The sequence below is a fragment of the Rhinolophus sinicus genome, linkage group LG07 (genome assembly GCF_036562045.2).
Source record: "Rhinolophus sinicus isolate RSC01 linkage group LG07, ASM3656204v1, whole genome shotgun sequence".
NCBI classification, from domain to species: Eukaryota; Metazoa; Chordata; class Mammalia; order Chiroptera; family Rhinolophidae; genus Rhinolophus; species Rhinolophus sinicus.
The window spans coordinates 85,227,410-85,240,777 of NC_133757.1; the positions used below are offsets into that span (position 1 = coordinate 85,227,410).

General features: G+C 48.7%; 1 protein-coding gene across 3 annotated transcripts in view; it reads right to left on the reverse strand.

Moving 5' to 3' along the window:
• Window positions 1-13,368, reverse strand: part of DPYSL2 (dihydropyrimidinase like 2) — a 107,658-nt gene that overhangs the window by 11,956 nt on the left and 82,334 nt on the right. For all 3 annotated transcript variants that reach the window (XM_019714962.2, XM_019714985.2, XM_019714978.2), the window contains exons 7-9: window positions 12,871-12,939; window positions 8,842-8,962; window positions 445-601 (exon numbers count right to left, since the gene is read on the reverse strand). In XM_019714962.2, coding sequence (XP_019570521.1) covers window positions 445-601; window positions 8,842-8,962; window positions 12,871-12,939 — 347 coding nt within the window. The remainder of the gene's footprint in view (window positions 1-444; window positions 602-8,841; window positions 8,963-12,870; window positions 12,940-13,368) is intronic.

The following is a 13,368-nucleotide window of genomic DNA, read 5'->3' on the forward strand; positions in this document are numbered from 1 at the left end:
GGCTTTTCTCTTCAAATCATCAAATTTGAACATGGTTTTTTGATGTGTCAGGCAGGCCACTGACCGTTTTTGAAATAACCTTTTCTCCCCTCAGGAGACAGGTAATTTGGGAAGATATGACATGATACTGAAGCTTCATTATAATGCTGTGCCCCTAAATCTATGTTGTGAGGTGTCTTATGGGTGACGATGCACCACAATGGAATCCTTTTGATACCTCATTATCCCCTTTGGTTGACCTTCAAAATGGCCCAAGTTTTTATTCAGAATTCCCCCTCAGAAAAGTGTCAAAGTGATAATCTCCAGTTCCTATCTGTTGACCTGAGTTTGGAGAATAAGGGTCTGTTTGCAAGCCTGCTTTCGCCCACCATGTTATAACCCACCAGGTCATTTGTCTGAGGAAAGACTGAGAATGCAAAGTGTGAACAAGTCTCCAAGACTCACCAGGACAGCAAGGAGTTCAGAAAGTCCGGAGTGGTCGGGTCGGGGCTCAGGGGTGGGGAGGTAACAAAAGCAGCAGCCTTGGCCCAGTTCTTGCTCCAGTAGTGGGAGCCATCAGTTCCCAAGCTGGCAGTGATAGGCTCACCATACACCACGGTTCCTGACAAACAAGACAACAAAGCTGAGTACGATACAATGAGGGAAAAGGGAAACCACCCTTGTTGGGAGCAGCTACCTACCCAGCAGCATGACAAGAGCTCTCAGGTAAGGACACTGATGCCAGACGAGGTAAAATACGTCAGCCAGCCAAAGTCATCGATCCAACATGTGCTCCCTAAGATTGCATCTTTAGCTCCTGCTCTCCTAACTCACCCCAAACAGTCCACCTCCTACATTGTTGATTCCCAAATCTATTATTAGGTTGGTGCAAAAGTAATTGCTGTTTAAAAGGTTAAAAATAATTGGGGAAAAAAACACGCAATTACTTACCTTGGCACCAACCTAATAACAATCTCAGACTGCATTCCAGCACCCAGTGCCAAGTGCCATCTAGACTCTTATTTTGGAGTGACCCAGGGCATCTCAAACTTAACCTTACTACTCACCAAACACTCATCTTGCTCTTCCAACATCTCCTATCCCCCCTTCGCAGTGTCTAGTTCTGGCTAATGGGCTGAGAGAGGAAATCAGATGTGATGCCAGTGGGCTGAAGCATTTGAGAGCAAGCACACATCTGCCCAAGCAACAGCCTGGATCCCTGAGTCACCACCTGAAGGCAGCTGCCCTTAGCGCCACCAGATTCACAGGCGATGTAAGAGTGAGAAATAAAGGACTGCGCACATTTATGCTACAAAGATTTCAGTTTCTGGAAGCCTCATCTAACTGAATTAATACATTGCCATGAAAGAAATGTCAGTTCCCTGATGCTCAAATCATGTCCTCTTCTCTGTCCATTCATGTGCATGCCAGTAAGGTGGCCTATATCCACTGAATGCCAATGCTTTAGTGCTTTAAATACATCCTTTCCTTTCCGAAACTCCACATACCTTCCCTTAATTCAGGCCTTCATCATTTCTCCCCAGCTCATTCCAACAGAGCCTCCCAATCAGTTTAGATTTATTTTGCTTTCCCAACCTTCTTCCCCATCTCTCCATTCATTCTCCATGACACGTCCAGAGTGATCTTCCTAAAACATAACCTTCCCAGACCATTGTCATGCATAAAGTCCTCCCAAGGAGCTTTCTGCCTTTAAGGACAGAAACAAACTCTTCACGGACACATCTGATGCCCTTAATTGTCCAGCCACCTTTCAAAGCTGATATCCTCTTTCACATATTCCAAAACTCAATCCCATCCTCCACTCCAATAATCCAATAATCACCCCATTTTGAATTTTTTGATTTTCCACTAGATGGAGAGACCCTGAAGAAAATACATCAGCCTGCACATACTAGGTACTCAATAAATGTGTGTCACATTAAATACAAGGTACCATCTTTTATTAACGAAAGGCATCACTGCTGGAATTTGATGGCAGGCCAGCCTTACCACCATCAGGAATTCACCTCTCTTCACCTCCCCCCCATCACAGGGCTACCCCCCAAAGTCCTGCCAAATGTTCTCTTTGCTCCAAACACAGGGCCCTCAGGGCCAAACACTTCTCAGTCAGGAATGTGTGTTCTTTCCTCTCCACAGCATTTTCCAAGGCCTTATCTCTCGATAATAAACCACAACACTCTCTATGTTGCACTCACCATTCAGAGCTGGCTCCTGGAGCTGCCCCTCCAGCCTCAGGAATTTCACAAAGGAGTCCCTGTTCAGCCAGGGAGTGTTAGAGGCCAGAGCAGGCAGCTCACGTGGGGAAATCAGTAATAATCCCGAAGCAGGATGGAGGGCTCCAAATCCCGGGGAAGCCTCACCCAGAAGGAAGCCCCCAGGAGGAAAAGGGCCAATGCTCAGAGTCACCTGGATCTATATACAAAGCCTCCCAGGCAGGATTTTGGGAGCCAGCTGGGCAGCTGCACAGACCGCTCCAGCTCACCCCAAATTGGAAAAACACCGCATAATGAGAAGGCCTCGGCTGCTGCCAAGTCGGCTTATGAAATGCAAATGTCTGAGCAGGACCCAGGGTTCTCACAGGACCTCCACTCCCTGCTTTGGTTTGAGCCGGAACTGGCTGAGTTGATTGTGGCTCTTCTAACCAGCCAGGTCTGGAGGTCCCGCTGGCTATTGTCTGAGCACAAGGGTGAAGTTGGGGCAAGTCATTAGGAAAACAAAGGACTCCTAATCCCAAAGGTTTCCTGGCTTTATAGACAGGAGAAAGTTCAAGAGCAGAACTGCTTGGAGGGAAAGAGTGGCTTGCCGGTCTTTGAAAATCCTTGGACAAGCATAAACAGTTTCCTGATTTTCCTGTAACTTGCTGGTGTTCGTCCTCTCCCTGGATCTGCAATTCAGTCCTGCTTTGGAAACTTGAGTACAAGGAGGGGCTGGTTCCTGGATGGCGTCCTGAATCCCACACACGTGAGTGCCCTTGACTGTGGCCTTCATCTCACTCTGAACTACAACTGTGATGGGGTGGAGAGCTGGTGCACAGGGGCTGGGTCCCGTTCTCCATGCACAGAACATGTACCTCAACACAAAGGAATGAATTTGGCCTTCAGCCTCTGGAAAACCGAGAACTGGGTTGGAGCTTCAAGGTCATGGCTGACCAGATCTGCCTCCTTAGACCAAGGCTGAGCCAGGACTCCTGGGGCGGGGCCCAGCTGAGATGGAGGCACTTGGCGAAGGAAGAAGGCACCTTGTGGCTCATATCTGTTTTGCCCTGTTCAAATTGCAGGGAATTCAGAGGTCCTTGCTGTCTTTTGGTTTATTTATTTTCTTTAGCCCCCAAAGGCACTGCAGGAGTTAAACCATTCTATGGGAGACTGCCACGGCACGCGCAGGTGAGGGCTCTGCCTCCCAGCACCAATGGCCTACAGCCACCCCAGGGCTGCTCTCCCCATTTTATAAATAGCCATGGATACCAAAATTTGACAGCATTGCCCACATGTAGGCCCCTGATTGGGACAGTGATTGGGACACACATACACACACTTCTGGACCTCCGTCAGGCCACAGACACCACTGAACTGCATGCCAGAAATAATTACCATTAATAATAATGAACCGTAGAATAGGTTTAATTGGCCTTTCTGCACTCCTCTAAACACACTCTGATCCTTTCTTGGTGGAGGTTAGACCTTTATAATTTTCTTCTCCAGGGAAAGTCTAAACTGAAAGATGTGACCCCCAAGCCAGCCTCGGGCAGGCTTTCTAGAGCAGTCAGGAACTGCAGGGGACTTTGGGGGTGGTGTGTATTCACAACGAGCCTGAGAAATGTTTGACAGCTCCCTCTCGTCTCAGAAAGCATGTTCCAGAACAAACAGCCAGGGCCTATCCATGGGTAACCCTGTGAGATTTTGGTACCAAGAGTGGTTCTAGAGGAAGAGAATCGAAGTTTTCTGAATAGGTCTGGGGGTTCTGGAACTGACTCTAATCTGATTTGATTTAAAGGCATGACTCATTTCTACTAGCACTGGTAATCCGAGGCGTGTTGAGGCAACAGAGATGCACAAATATCACCACGGGAGACTCCTAATCAAGTAAACACATATCGTACGAGGCAATGTTTGAGTTGACCATGTATTTGATACCTTAGACCGTTTTTGTCAAACTGAGTATAATGAGATTGGCTGGTTATTCCTAATTATGTAGGACAAAGCGAGGAAAGAAAGCATGAGCTCAGGGATTCAAACTCCCGGCCCAAGTGCGGCACCAAGGACCCCAAAGTTTCTGCCTGTCCCGAAGGAACTCCTCATCTGCAGTAGCCTCAGAATTCAGATGGCTGAAAACCAAACCCGAGCTCTCATCTTGCAAGTGGTTGCATTACAATGCAAATTGAATTCCCAATGTCTCAGTGTCTTTTGTTCAAGGGAGGGCATTGATTGGGAAGGAATTCTGCCTCCAGACAGCCTTGGAGCTCCAGCTGTAACATCAACTCTTTGCTGTAGGCCCACCCTGAAGATTTCAGACTTGCCAGCGCCTACTACTGCATGAGCCAATTCTTAAGATCAATCCCTCTCTCTCTCGCCCTCTATTATTGTTCTATTTATTGGTTCAGTTTCTTTGAAACGTCCTGACTACCAGATTTTGGTGAGATTTTATGACATTCACAAGCCAACGCACATGCCACTCTGGGTTCAAGAATGCTAGGCTGTGCATGAGCTTAACACCACGGATTCATTCCCAGGTTGGGGTGGTCCTCACCACCCCATGACCACATGCCTCAGTCATTCCTATTGACCCACAAGGCACAGAAGCCTTGCCTCGGTTTGGGTTCCCAGGGTTGAACATCCAGGCACCAGATGTTCTGAACGGTTCTGCATGTGGGTGATGGGGGTGGGTGAGGAGGAGGCTGGAGAAGGTTGTCCGCCGGAGGAGCTCACCAGGCACTGCCTTCGCGCTCCCATCCACACATGGAAGGCATCAGGAGCCACACTGGACACTCCGTGGAAAGAGAGCTGGCCAGGAGTACAGAACCCCGGGTTCTATTTCCCATGGGATAGATGATCTTGGGCAAGATATTCAATGTCCACATTCAGGTTCTCTTTCGTGACATAAGCCTATTAAATGGACCAACGTCTAAGTTCTTTTGAAGAGTAAAAATTGCTCAGGGTGTTCTGATGCTGGCTGTGTTTTCATTTCCTTCTCTGCAGAATGGGGTTGATGACACACTGTCCTGCCAGATGGCACAGAAGGAAGGAGGCAGCATGTGCAGCGCTGTCTCTGGGGGGCGAGGAAGACACATGCGGACGGTCGTGTTGGGTCAAGCAGGCATGTGAAAATAGTTCTCATTTACATTTTATCTCATATCCTTGCTTACCCAAACACCTCCTGTCTTAGTTTAGGACCAGCAGGTCTCTGGGTGGGGAGTTCACGGGATCAATAAGAGAAGAGGTAGGGTTATGATTTTTCAACACCTGCCATTTTCAGAGAAATGGTGAGTCCCCCCCTTACGTAGCCTGAGACAGGCAGGGTGAGTGTCTGTAAACAGCGGTGCATTCCTCTGTGCTGTAACCATCTTGGCTGCACTTCTCTGATAATATTGACCATTTGCCATTGTGACTTTCTGCCCATGTGTCCCTCCCCTGCTAGTGAAGGATTTAAGGGCTGGGACCATTTCTCTCGTGTCTGGCACAAAGGCTTGAAGTATCACATCGTAAAAATCAAAGTAAATAGTAAAAGTTCATGAATGAATGACGATCTCTCCAATTCACAGAGGAAGAAACGAAGCAGCAGGTAGTTGGCCGTGCCTCACACTTGTCTTCAGGGGCCGGAAGAACCCGCGTGAAGAAACAAAGAATCCTTAGCAGGAAACCCTTGCCCTAGGTCAGCAGACATCTTTGCTGTGCTTTTCTAAGCAGCCCTTCATCATTAATCGTATCAGTAGTTGGTACAGTTATTACATACGTCTTTATGAACAGTATCTCATTTACGCATCACCATCACCCTGTGAGATGAGTCACCATTACTACCCTCCCTTTGCAGGTGGGGAAATAAGACCTGAAGGTGATACGGAACCTGCCCAGCATCACATGCTAGTGCACAATGGACCTGGGATTTGGTCCAGGACAGGATACTGATCCCGGAGCGCTAACACTTAACACAGCCTTATATTGTTTTTCTTCTCGGTCCATATTATCCATGGCAGTGCTGGGTGCCAGGCTCCAGTTTTACAGGGTTTGTTGAGGAACTAAACCCCAACGGATACCGACAAGGAGATGGTCGCAGCATTCCCCATATTAAAATAATCTCAAAGCATGACGTCAGTCAGATATTAACATGGATATTCATGGCCTGACGTCAGATGCCTGATGATCAAGGCCCAATTCTACCATTCAGCAGCTCTGAGCTTTAGTTTCCTTAGCTGCAAAGTAAAACAAAGGACAAAACTCCCTGTCTCGGGCCACCTCCCCAAGTTGTTGTGTAGTTCTAGCAAGATGAAAAGACTCTTAAGCGCCTACAATGCAAGCTAGGGTTTCCCATGCGTGCTCATTAGCACCGGAATGCACTGGAAATTCTTTCCTGGAAGCTCAGGTTCCTCTAAAAGCAAAGGCTTCTAAGGACTGGAGAGTAAGAGTCTGAATGCAAGAGCCACCCTAAGAACCATGATGCGGGCACAGTTAGACTCACACCTGGAAGGTTCTGGAACAAATAGACTAAAATAGACCCTTCATCGTGCTCACCCCCCAGGAATCACACAGGATCAAAGTCTTAAAAACAGATGGAAATCATCAGGCACTGAGTCACAGAGTATTAGAGTGGAACTGGACTGTATAACACACTCCAGCTCCACATCTTCAAATGGGGAAACTGAAGCATGCAGAGAAGGAGCTCCACCACAGCGGGCAGGGCTGGCTCAGACCTCAGTGCTCTGCAAACCAGACCAGGGCCAGCTCCACCTGCCCGACCCAGGTCTGGTGAGAGACCCTACTCATCCATCCTTCAATCTGGGCAAGTCAGAGTCTGAATTGGAAAACAAGGCCTCAGTTTTTAAATTATATTAAATTGAATGTTTTATTACATTAAAGTTATGTTAAAATATTCAATTTTTTTGTTTCGTATTATCATCTGGGTACAGCATGGTTGCTGAAAAAAAAGCCATACCCTATCTTCCCCTTTTCAGACACTGTGCCCACTGTCCCCACGCTACGTGGAACTCCTGTGACTAGTGTTGGGTGCTGAGTGGTTCCCACACTTGCCCAGCCATACTGAAAATGGGGGCCTGGGTCACAGAGAGCCCAGGTGAAGGAGGGTCACCAACAGTCATCATCCACAATGTCTCCTAGACAAGTGAAAGCCGATTCTGAAGCGACGATCCTATTTCAGAGAAATGTTTATTTTTAAAAGGCAGTTACTTCCAGCTGCCAGGAGAGGGCAGACTTCCAGGAAGATGGCAATGCAGCAACCATAGTGTTCCCCCGAAAACAAGCCCTAGCATGATTTTTCAGGATGACATCCCCTGAACTTAAGCCCTAATGCGTCTCTTGGAGCAAAAATTAATATAAGACCCGGTGTTATTTTCGGGGAAACATGGCATTTGATGCAGAGCCTGAGGACAGAGACCCCAGGAGAGTTTCAGGGAAGAGGGGCCATCTGGAAGCCACACTCTCTTGGGACCAGCTGAATCAGTGGTCACTGAGCAATGTGATCTAGGTCTTGCATCAAGTCACCCACCAGTGAAGAAATCCTACAGTCTTCCTTCTCCACGTGGATCCCATCCCGCAGAACTAGAAACCGAATCACAGATGTCAAACTGCTCCCATACTGACAGAGAAGGAGGGACGCAGAAAGAGAGACAAAGGGATAGAAATGAGAAAGAGACCAAGAAAAAGATACGGAGACCAGGAGAAAATGGGACAACAACCAAGAGAGAAATGGAGACATGCAGATGGAGAGTGAAACAGAACAAGAAAGAGAGAGAAATGGAGACATACAGAGATGGAGAGGTCCAGAGAGACAAAAGAGTGGAGGACATAATGTGGAAGAAAGGATGGAAGAAGAGAAGAAAGGAAGGAGGGACAGAGGGCCCTTGTATGATATTCACGTTCCCATCAGGCCAAGAGCCACCCTCAAAGTCCACTACTGGTGAGCAGGCTCTGTGTGTGTGAAGGTACACTCCCAAGCACAGAACACATGGTGTGATCATCCAAACTCCTTGCCAAGGGCAGGTTTACAGCAGAGCTCTGCTGCATCCATAATAGATAAGGTGGCCCACGGAACAGCCTCTGGAAGCAGCGCTGGAAGCTGCACTTAGTAAATTAGTTTCCAAGAACATTCTTGATGGACTCCCAGTAACACGAGAGCCAGGCTCAGCCCCGAATATATCAATATAATTTACAGGGAGTGACTTGAGCCCCAGGAGACCTGGATTTGATGGGGCCAGGGCAACATCACCTCCCCCACACCCCCACAAGGTACTCTTACTTACTCCAGTGGATATCACTACCAGCCACGAAGGGAAATGCATTTTGCAATAGGAAGTTTCCCAGGATGCTGATTCTGTGGCAGATGAAAACTGATGTCATCTGTGTATGTGCCTAGTGTATTTAGACTGCATCAAATTAAACTCAACCTTTCTATAGAAGGCGGGCAGGAGAAAAATGTGCCTGCCCACCCACTTCTTGCTGTGTGGCTTTAAATAGACACTAACAAGGCCGCAGCGGCGGAACAGAGGGAGAAACTGGAGCTCCCTGCCTCACTGAGCTGTAATTAGGTTAATGCTGGCACGTGATGAAAGCAGCTTACTTGGCATGAGGGTCTGGAAAAGGAGCCCACAGTCAGACAGCCCGTAACGCTTACCCTTTTTCCGAGCCTGGGCAATGACTTCGGCAGCGCTCTTGCTCATCACCTTGGTGACGTACAGGGGGCAGTTGGTCTGGTTGGCAATGGTAATCGAACGATTCACGGCTTCAGCCTCGACCTACGGAAGAGCATCTGAACATGAGAACTGTGCCCACTCCACGAGCGCACCTTTACCCTCCACCCACCAAGAAAGGCTAAGATGAATGGGAGACCACTGTGCCGCAAGGTGCTACCCTCCATGGCACTGCAGGAGGGCGATGTGACCTGCCCAGAGTCACCCCACATTGACTGCTTGAAATCAGGGGGCATTCCTTCCTGGCCCTTCTGAGTGGTTCTCAGTCTGGTCGGCAGGCCTGCAATGTTAGCATCAGCCTGGAATCTGTAAGAAATGCAGATTCTCGGGCCCTGCCACAGACCCACAGGATCTGCATCTCTTGGAGGTGGGACCCAGAAATGTAGGTCTAACAACTCTATATGGTTTTCATGCTTGCTAATGTCTGAGAACCACCATGCACGGAAACATTGTTCCCAATTTGGTGCATTCATTGCCATGGCGTGGTCATGAGGCAAGACCCTCAGGGATGTGACTTTTGCACTGAGTTTCTGTCCGATGCACACAGAGGAAGCCAGCACCACCCAAGGAACAATGCGACCTCACAGGGCTCTGGGAATGGAGCAGGCAGTGCTTGTGCAAACCAAAGGCCCTCTGTATGTGAAACACGACCATGGCCAGCCACAGACTGGTACGACCTTCGGCCCGAGATGGGAAAGAGCTGCTCCAATTAATAATCTGATTCTTTAAACCTGATGTTTCAATGGATGATATTTCAAAGACCCCACGTGATGACTGCTAAATACTTTATCAGGTAAGACTACATAGATCAAATTATATCTTACACAGGAATCAGCCATGGGCAACTCAAAGAGCAAGTAAGATTATGGAACCACAGAGCTCAAAAAAGTCTTTTGCTTCCTCCCAAATGCTGGCAAAAGGCTGTAGCTTCAACTCTTTAAGGAAAGGGGCTGGGTCTTACTTGTATTTTTGTATCCTGCATGCCCCACCACCCATAGGTCCCAACGTCGTGCCCAGGACACAGCAGGTGCTCAAAACTGTTTACTGAACAAATAAATGTCTTCATGTTAATGGTTAACACGAGGCTATTCCATAAAGAGCTGCTATTTTTCACAAGAAATGACTGAACTCCTAGCTCCTTTCAGGCAACAAATATGTGAAGAGACATGTCTAGAAATCTAAAGGCAAACCAAATGGCTCTTGAAAAAGCTCATTAAACATCCAAATGTTTTTAATTCCTGGAATAGCTGAACGATTCGCACTTTCTCTCTCTCCTTGACTCCAGCGACAGCCGAAGTGCCTCTGGCCCGGGCAGCAGAGAGAAGGGACATCCTACATCCCTGTGGTCACCTCAACAGTCCACAGTCAAGCGAGAGAAGGACTCCATGAGCATCCTCGTCGCTTTCCAGTGGTGCCAGTGACTTCTCAATTTGCTGTCCCAACCCAGACACTCTGAAAGTGAACAGAGGCACTATTCATCATTGTATGGGAGCCATGGGTGGGGACCAAGCTGTCCTGGGTGAACTGGAATGCGTAATCATCCTATTTAGGGAGTAAATGGAGTGAAAGTACCAGTTCTATCCCAGCCCTACCCTGGGAGCGCTGGCTGCCATGAAGACGCTTTGGACTGAAGAATCCGGGCCCCAGGGCCTGTCTGGATTCACTCATCCTGTGTGAGCTGAGTTCTGACCCGCCTCTTGCCCCAGCCCTGCACAGGCCTGGCATGAGGAGGGCAGAGGCTGCACTCCAAGGTGACCTCATGGAGACAGAAGGTCATGTAAACCCCAGCTCTCCACGTTCCACCCAGAACCATGGAAGGAGCCACATCTGACCCTTCTGTGTGTGTGTAGGTGTGTGCCTCTGACATACAACATCAAGTACCTTGCCCACACGGAGCTCTGCTTTACATATTTACCAAAATTGTATTACTGTGGAAACATAAAATCTTATTTGCCTCCTTAAAGAGCTATCCGGGATTTGGAGGGGTTCCCGAGCCCTGCTTTCTGATTGTTAAAGATGAGGCACCCCAAGGTCCGGAGAGGAAAGCAAACTATACAGGAACATACAACAGTGTCAACACACACGCCAGCACCGGGACACCCAGCGGTCAGTACACAACACGCCCTTTGCGGCCCAGCGCCCCAGGAGTTTGCACATCCCAACCACGCCTCTCTGAAGGGCCCCGTTAAGAAGTTCCCTTCTCTGTTAAGAATTCTTCGCCCTCACCTCCTCCTCGTCCCCACTCTCTTCCCAGAGACAGAGTCTTAGGGCTGTACCTTGCTCGGAGCCCTCACCTTCGATCCTACTCAGGTACTTTCCATCTCCCTCTTTGTTCCTTTCAGAGGGGGTCTCTTCCTCATTCCTCTCACTGCCCCCCCACAGGCCCTCAACTGTCATGCGTGCTCGGGCACCATGCATGGATAGGTGGTTTCTAGATTTCTGCATTCTTTCCGTCTCCCTTTCAATTTTCTCAGCTGAAAACTGCAGAAAACCCTGCTGAATCAGCTCAGAAGGTGATCACCCTGAAAAGCAGAAAGAAAGCCCTCACAGCAGCCTCTTGTGAGGTGAGAGGACTTTCCCAAGGAGCCAAAATCTTCCGATATTGGGGCGTTCCCGGATCTTTCAGCCGCCAAAGGAGCCTCTGTAACCCACTGCTGTGGATTGTGAAACCCTCCGTGTAACAACTGCTATCAGACAGGTCTCCTATGTTAATCATGGACACTTGGGCTTGATTTCTGTGGTCAAAATAGCAATCGGGAAAATGTTCTTCTGCTAGCTGTGGCCTGTTCAGTGAGCCCAGGGCTGGCTTTGTGTTGTTTTCAGGTTTGCAGGGATCTGGGGATCCAAGAAGACAGCAGGAGAAAGGAAAGCAAGCCCCACGAAGGCTCTAACAATTAAGTGTGTGGCTCTCAGAAGTAGCCCCATGTAACAGGGTGTGTGGCATTTGCTTTCTCAGAGGCCACCTTCTTCCCACCACCTGTACAGTGTCTCCCTCACAGGATGGTTACAAAGCTGAAATGTGAACTGTCTACGGCCTCTGGGTGCTCAGTAAATGCTGGCTCTGAATGGGGCTTGTAAGAAAAAGAAAGGTAAGCCATCATGAGAGCCCTGTCAGCCCTCTGCCTCTCCCAAGGTCCTTGCAACTCAAAGGCTTGCGTTCACTCTGAAACCCATCCCTTTTCCATCACTTCTTTCCTGTAAAGAGGAAGTCTGTTCCTTTCCAGGAGACTCCCCAGCGTTCTCTTTGCTTGGAGCTGCCAGACCCTCAAAAGCCCGACCTTGAGCCTTTCATTAAGGAGCCAACTCCTGAGAATTACTGAAAGGCCACAAATTCTGATCTAGAAAAATAGATTCTTCATCACATACGTTGTAAGCACCCCTTTCTAATTTAAAATCGCTGGATGGTGATCTAAGACAGGGATAATTCAACCTTTTTGCCAGTAAGGCCCCAGGTCTTAATTTTCCTTCCCCAATTTTGAAAGATTCTGTCTACCAAACTCTACCGATCATGTTATAACCAGATTATGTGCAGACTTACCACAGGAAAACCTACAATTCCTTTATGCTTTCTAGACATTTAGAAGAGCTTTTAGATCCCCGTGACTACGTTTTGGTGACTGGTGAAATTTTGAAGGCCCCAAGTCATGAGTCATGAAACTCTGTCTACACGACGCTGACAAAAAGCTGTTTGTGTCTCCCCAAGAAAGGGCTGGAGAATTAGAGACCGAAAGAGGAGTCTTCAAGCTAAACAAGCCACACTGCTTCACCCCACGGCTCAGTCTAACCCTTCATTTTGCCTGAGTAGACACACACGTGGATAACCTGTGACTTCTCAGAGGGACCAAAATCAGCATCTGAGAGCCCCATTCTCAACAGGCAGGAAGGTGGGTTCTAAGCAGTTCTGACAGCCCAAGGGACACAAAGGACACATATTCCATTCAGCAGATGTTCACCTCCTCAGGCCGGCTCAGCACATGTCCCTCGGGGCCCGTGATGCCCAGGTCCAGGATCCTCTGCTGTTCCTGCAATGTTTAAAGAAAGCCAGGCAGTCAGGGAGAGCCGTGCGTGTGTGTGTGCTGACCTCAGGTGGCTCTGACTGCTCGAGCACTGGGTTCAAGTTACTCAGGCAAGATGTAAAAATGGCACTGCTGATGACTCAGCCTTCATCCCAAGACCCTTGAAGAGAAGGGCTCCCTACCCTATTCCCAGTCCTTCCTGAGCTACGACCGATCAATTACAGCCTCCCAAATACATGCAGCTGCTCCCCTGAGATGCTACCATGTCTGCATGTGGGAGCCCACGGCCTCCCAGCACACACAGGCAGCTGCATCACAGCACTGAGAGAAACGACGTCTCTGTGGAAAGGGAATAAACAGGCTGTGTGTCCTACAGGACACACAGAGAAGCGTCTGCACCACCGACATTCACGCTGTCGGTGAGACTGAGCACAG